General features: G+C 46.2%; 1 protein-coding gene across 1 annotated transcript; it reads left to right on the forward strand.

Annotated features, from left to right (window-relative positions):
- Window positions 1-1,038: 1,038 nt before the first annotated feature.
- On the forward strand, window positions 1,039-6,507 carry ercc6l (excision repair cross-complementation group 6-like). The gene is made up of 3 exons (XM_054774603.1): window positions 1,039-1,205; window positions 1,311-1,355; window positions 2,761-6,507. Exons 1-3 carry the CDS (start codon window positions 1,150-1,152, stop codon window positions 6,089-6,091), a joined length of 3,432 nt encoding a protein of 1,143 aa, XP_054630578.1. The 5' UTR covers window positions 1,039-1,149; the 3' UTR covers window positions 6,092-6,507.
- Window positions 6,508-7,102: the final 595 nt, after the last annotated feature.

Below are 7,102 nucleotides of genomic sequence, written 5' to 3' on the forward strand. Positions count from 1 at the left end.
CATCATACAACAACTTTAAAAATATACATTTTTTAAAAATATTTTGACTCTCTGCTGCTGAAGTGACATTCTTTTTCCTCATAATATTACAAGTTTATTCTTGTAGAATTGCACATTTTTGTCCTGTTTAATATTTTGACTTTATTCATATAAGATTACAGTTCTTTTTTTTCTATTTCTGCTGTTTTTTCCACCTATTTCAACGTTCTCCTTGTTAATTTTCATCTCATAATATTTTGACTTTGTTCCCATAATTTTATAACTTTATGCTCAACAAAGTTTCCCAAAAATTACATCTTTATTTTTGTTTTGTCTCTAATGATATTACGACATTCAAAAATAAATTATTTTTCCTTATTATTTCATGTCTATGCGACTAAAATTATATTATTATTCTATTCTATTGTATTACTAGTTTTTGTCTAGTAAAATTGTAACGTTTTTAAATTAAATTTAAATCTTCTGAATGACTTTATTCCCATAATATTATAGCATTTAAATCCCATTTAAACACCAGCCTTTGTTTCCAGCTACTAATGCATGAGACCACGTATGTGGACGTGTGTGGACGCTTTAATAAAGAGGAAGTGGCATCATCAGTTAGCATAAAATCCAACATGTAATAATAATAATGATAATAATAGCACTATACAAAAAGACAGACAGCGACAGGGTGTTGCTTTAAAACGTTCCTGTGACAGCAAGGCTTTAAAATTTTTATCTTCTAACGCAACGTCACGTTTCAACGTCACCGACACACACCAAAACTTAACACATTTTTGTACACATTTCTGTATGTGTACAACCAGACTATCTTCAGTCCGGAAAAAAGTCCAATTTGTTGCTTTTATTTACGTTACGAAAACGCGTTTGCCTCTGAAACGCTACAAAGGACCGCTTCCGTGTTGTGGTTCCTCGACTCGTTTCATTGGCCGCACTCAGCACAGTAACCCCGCCTTCTTCAATCGTCCTTCGCTCCGATTGGACAACGTCCTTGTAACGACGTCACTACGTCGTCTGTGCTGAGTTCAAGGGATTTGGCGGGTCGAGCTGTGGCTCAAAATAACACGCGTCCTACGTCAACTCGTCTTTAATTTCAACCAGCGCGCAGGATTTGCAGCGGTTCCGGTCCAAGACTACGGTTCTGAGATGAACGGCGGATGCTTACATGGCGATGTGGATGAGATCAACAAAAAGATGGAGAAGTATGTCAATGTTGACGCCTTGGCGTTAGCATTAGCCTGCTTAGCATGAAAGTTAGCTACAAGTTAGACTCTTAGTAGAAGCTAACAGTCAACTTTACCTTCCAGGTGCTTATCCATGGACCAAAAGGACACCATGGAAGGCTATCACAGGTAACAATAATAATACTGTCATAATAACCCCAATCATACTTTAAGCACTATTAGTGTTGCCGACTTCCTGAAAGACAAATAAGGACACTTTGTTGGCAGTGCCTTGTCTTTCCTTTTTTGTTTTTTATTATTCATATGAAACCATTTTTATTCAAAAGAAATCTCGCCGTTGAAGAGATGAATTTAAAATAGATATTTTGAACAGATGTCTTGAGTGAAAGGGTGTAAATGGATGTCATGACAAAACTGTACTCCAGGGGGCACCAACCTTCTTGAAAGCGAAAGCTACTTTTGGGTAGTGATGGCGGCCATGGGCTACGCTTTGATACACAGCATTTTGTGATTAATCGTGAATGATATTCATACACTGGTCATGTGACAGTAAATAACAATGATTTCATAAAAGAAACAGGTCAATTATCCCTAGATTTTCTCCCAAGTGCAAGTGTTTTTCAAATCACAATGTAAATTATTTAGTTAGCATGGTAGCTTGTGTGACACGTAGTGAAATGAGATAAAAAGTAATAATTGAAATAAAATGTCAGATAAAATGTTTTTATGGTATAAAAACTCATAATTATATAAATCAATAAACAATAAAGTCATAATTACAAGATTGAAAGTCATAATTATGCGATAAAGTAGAAATTACAAGACAGAAAGTCATTATTATGACACTAGTCTAAATTATGAGATAAAAATTAATAATTATGAGATAAAAAGTAATAATTATGGGGTTAGAAAATCTGAATTATGAGAACAGTAAAAAATTATGAGATTAAAAACTCCTAAATATGAGATAAAAAAGTTGAAATTCTGAGATAAAAAAGTAATAATTCTGAGATTGAAATGACAAAATAGAAAGTCATAATTATGAGATTAAAAAGTGAAAATGATGACATCAATAAGTCAAGAATTATGAGATCATATTAGAAATTCTGATCTTAAAGAGATAAAATGTTGAAATTACGAGAAAAAAGTCAAAATTATGCGATAAAGTAGAAATTACAAAAAGACAGAAAGTCATAATTATGAGATTTTTCGAAATTATGAGATCAAATGTTAGAATTACGAGACGAAAACTCATGAGATGAAAAGTAATAATTACGAGATTCAAAATTGAAATTACAAAATAGAAAGTCATAATTCTGAGATGAAAAGTTGAAAGTTGAAGTTATGAGATACAAGCTGAGCATGTGCCAAGTGTCATGTGACAATGGTGGCACGTGCGCTGTTGGTATCTCATAATTGTGAGTTTTTATCAGATCATTTGGACTTCCTCGATCATCATTGTGACGTTGCATCTTGTCATTTGGACGTTGTTGCGGCCGTGGTGTTTTCTTGAGCGTGTGGGTGTGGCACGTGGATGACGTGGGACTGATGCGGTGACTTGCCTTGCTCGCAGGTACATCCAACAGGGCAAAGACGTCGCCAGGCAAGGAGACCTGAGCAGAGCTCTGGAGCTCTTCAAAATGGCCAACAAAATCCAGCACAGTGAAAAGCTGCAGAAGAGAATCAAGAAGATCGAAGAGCTTTTGGCACAGAACACCTCTGAGGAGGACGACGCTGACCAGTTTGTCGACGTGAACAACAGCGGTCTGAAGCTCTACAAGGACCTCTACCAGAAGCTGTACGACTACCAGAGGGACGGCGTGGCCTTCTTGTTTGGCCTCTACAGAGATGGGAAGAAAGGTGGAATTCTGGCAGACGACATGGGCCTGGGCAAGACCATCCAGGTCATATCCTTCCTGTCGGGAATGTACGACAGCGAGCTGGTGAAGCACACGCTGCTGGTCATGCCCACGTCACTCATCAGCAACTGGACCAAGGAGTTTGCGAAATGGACTCCTGGCATGAGGGTCAAAGAGTTTCACGGCTCCAGCAAAGCAGAGCGGACCAGGAATCTAGAGAAGGTCCAGAGCAGAAGTGGTGTGGTCATCACCACGTACACGATGCTCATCAACAACTGGCAGCTGCTGTCGTCCTATCAGGGCAGAGAGTTCACGTGGGACTACGTGATCTTGGACGAGGCCCACAAGATTAAGACCAGCACAACCAAAACGGCCAAGAGCGCCTCCGCCGTTCCCTCCAAACACCGAGTGCTCCTCACCGGCACCCCCGTCCAGAACCACCTCCGAGAGATGTGGGCTCTCTTTGACTTCGCTTGTCACGGAACTCTGCTGGGCACGGCCAAAACCTTCAAAATGCAGTACGAAAACCCCATCACTCGAGCACGGGAGAAGGACGCTACACCGGGGGAAAAGGCCCTGGGTTCCAGGATGTCCGAGAACCTCATGACCATCATCAAACCCTACTTCCTTCGCAGGACAAAGTCTGAAGTGCAGCAGAATAAAAACGCAGAAGCGGGCCAAGGCAAGGTTCAAGGGGCAAAGGGGGCAAGGGACCAGAAAGACTCTGGGACCACCATGCCTACACTGATGAGGAAGAATGACTTGATTGTTTGGACGTACCTCAGTCGCATCCAGGAAGACATCTACTGGAAGTTTATTTCCCTGGACCACATCAAGGAGCTGCTCATGACCTCCAGGTCACCACTAGCCGAACTGACCCTCCTGAAGAAGCTGTGCGACCACCCGAGGCTGCTCTCCGCTCGAGCCATCGCCAGTTTAGGTCTGAAAGACAGCCCCACTAAGAGGCAGCAGAGCGATGACGCGGCAATGAGCAATCACACCATCGCCAACGTTCCTGACAAAACACTGATATCCGAATCCGGGAAACTGGTTTTCCTGTTTGCTCTGCTTGAACGTCTCAAAGAGGAAGGTCACCGCACGCTGGTCTTTGCTCACTACAGGATGGTGCTGGACATCATCGAGCGCATCCTTAAGAACCGAGGGGTCAAGGCCCTCAGGCTGGACGGGTCAATCACACAGGTGGCGGAGAGGGAGCGTCTCATCACCCTCTTCCAGGCGGACCACACGTATTCCGTCTTCCTTCTCACCACTCAGGTGGGCGGAGTCGGCATCACCTTGACGGGAGCGGACCGAGTTGTCATTTACGATCCCAGCTGGAATCCCATGACGGACGCCCAGGCAGTGGACAGGGCGTACCGGATCGGCCAGACGGCGAACGTGGTCATCTACAGGCTGATCACGTGCGGCACGGTGGAAGAAAAGATCTACAGACGGCAGGTCTTCAAGGATTCACTTATCAGGCAGAACACGGGAGACAAAAAGAACCCCTTCCGTTACTTCAGCAAGCAGGAGTTGAAGGAGCTCTTCACCCTGGAGGACACACGATCGTCCTCCACGCAGCAGCTGCTTCAATCCATGCACTCCAAACACAGACACACCGACCCTGAACTGGACCGCCACATCGCCCGCCTCCACACCATGGAGATGTTTGGCATTTCTGATCACGACCTCATGTTTTCCCTCAACACGGACCACGAAGACTCCCTGCACGACAAAGCAGAGCAAAATTACATTGAAGATCGCGTCCAGAAGGCCCAGGAACTGGTGAAGGCGGAGTCGGACCTGCAGATGCAGTTTGCAACCAGCGTGGAGTCCACCACGGAGCCGGCGTGGATCCGACAGCAGGGGAGTGACCGCAAAGAACGATCACATGAGAACAAACCTGTAAAACCGAGGCCCAGGTCTGCCCTTTCACCACGCCCCCGCACGACTTCTAGCAAGAACGATGATCTTCAAGAAAGGAACAGCCCGATTGATCTCACGGTTAGTGACGACGAGTCGGAAGGCAAGCAGGAGAACCTTCAGGAGAAGGTTGACCGCTCGGCTGAGGACATGTTTGGGTCTTTGTCTCTGAAGGAGGGGATAGGCCATGAGGAACATGATGAAGCAAATGACCTTGGGGAATCCTTCCCGATTAAAAGGCTCTCTGCCATGCAGTCATCCAGTTCCAGCTTCAAGATGGACTCTTGGTCCAGAGGCAGCGCCGGCTCGGATCTCATCGAAGGAAACTTCAACTTGCAGCTGGAGGAGAGCGAAATCTCCTACCAGGGCGCCGTGGAGGACGAGGAGAGGAAGCTGCTGTCCCATCTGCAGACGGAGGGCATGTTTGATGTGGACATTTCGCTGACAGAGAGGCAACAGACAGAAGCACTCGGCCAAAGCTTGTCCAAGTCCCAAGTCTCTGAAATAGATGAGTCCATCATCATCGTGGCGAAGAAGAAAAAAGCCGGCGTCCTGTATGACAGTGACGAGGAGCCTGGCGACAGGCCGAAGTCGACCAGCTCTTTCCAGCTGCTAGGATCCTCCACGCCCAAATCTGGCCCACCTGGTTCCACCCCCGTCAGGTTGAGAAAGAGCATCGGACGAAACACCTCTGTGGCGTCACGCCACTCTCTCCTGCACTCCATCATTGAAGACCTGGACAAGCCAGATGACCAAGATGAAGACCACCCTGAGGAGCTTTCAGAGAAGTACTCTGACGAGGTGGAGGTGGAGGTGGAAGAGGAGGAAGAGGAAGAAGACGAGGAAGATGGTAACCCCGAAGAATCCACCGGCGAGCTCGAGCTAGCGTCCTCCGAGAGGATGGAGCCGTGCGCCGCCAACACGGCGCCGGGCCAAGTCACCGCGGACTCATCTGGAGACATGTACGAGTCGCTGGTAACTCGAGGCCACGAGTTTTTCAGCCAGGGCAAACTGAACGAGGCGCTGGACTCGTTCCTGAAGGCCATCGACATCAACCCCGGTGACCCTGAGATCCAGTGCTTGACCATCCAACTGTACCGCCAGCTGAGTTGCAAAGAATAACAACCAGATCCTCTCCAAGATGGCCAACTTGACTTCCATCAATAGATTCATTAGGCGGGACATGACTCGATTGTTTCTTCACCAAATGTATCTTCAAGTTGAATTGGAATTGAAGAACTGATGGGGGCCTTTGTGTTTGTGCCTGTGGGGGGAGGGGGGATTTGTTAGGTGAAATGCAGCACTTTATAGTTGAGTGGATTTTTCTCTTCTGCTGACTGAATATTTATGTTTGCATCATCACTCAACCCCCCCCTTCCTGTCCAACATGGGAAACAAATAAAGTTTTGTATCACTCAAAGGTGCGTTTGCTTTGTGTCACTGTGCGTCCTAGAGACAAAATTAGATTTGCCACAACCCCTGGGTGTGGGGGAGGGGGAGGGTCACATGTTGTTTCAATGCCTTGTGTCGATGTGAGCTGACACTTTAGCTTGTTTGCTAGATGTAATAACAATATGATGTGTGGTTTTAAAGTGTATTTCTCATGCTTGGAAATCCCAAATGTTGAAACTTGTTCCACAGGAAGTGGACTTTTATTCTGAAGGCGCGTTCAGTCAGGACGTGACTCGGGGATCTTCGGACCACTTAACTCTAAACTACGTATAGAGTTCAGTGCTTCGGACGCTCATTTCGGCTCATTCCGGACCACCGCCCGAACGCCAAGGAGCATCGTGTGTTTAAAGTTAATGTATTTCTAAAGCTGCTACCGGCGGGCCGGGAAGTCCGAAATGTTCAAACTTGTTCCTAATGTCCCACAGGAGGAGGACTTTTATTTTGAAGGCACGTTCAGGACGTGACTCGGGGGGTCTTCGGACGCAAACCTCGGCTCATTTCGGAGAACCGCCCGAACACCAAGGCGCGTCGTGTGTTTGTGGCTGGGCTCGCGGGTAAAGCGGGTCGGACGTTCGGTTTGGGACGTGAAGGAGCCAACACTAGCAATAAAGACCACCTGCGACGGAACCGTCAGCTCGGACTAGGATGTCCCCGCCGAGGGAGAAGAACGCTCCCGGCGGT

Source organism: Dunckerocampus dactyliophorus, chromosome 4 (genome assembly GCF_027744805.1).
Source record: "Dunckerocampus dactyliophorus isolate RoL2022-P2 chromosome 4, RoL_Ddac_1.1, whole genome shotgun sequence".
NCBI lineage: Eukaryota > Metazoa > Chordata > Actinopteri > Syngnathiformes > Syngnathidae > Dunckerocampus > Dunckerocampus dactyliophorus.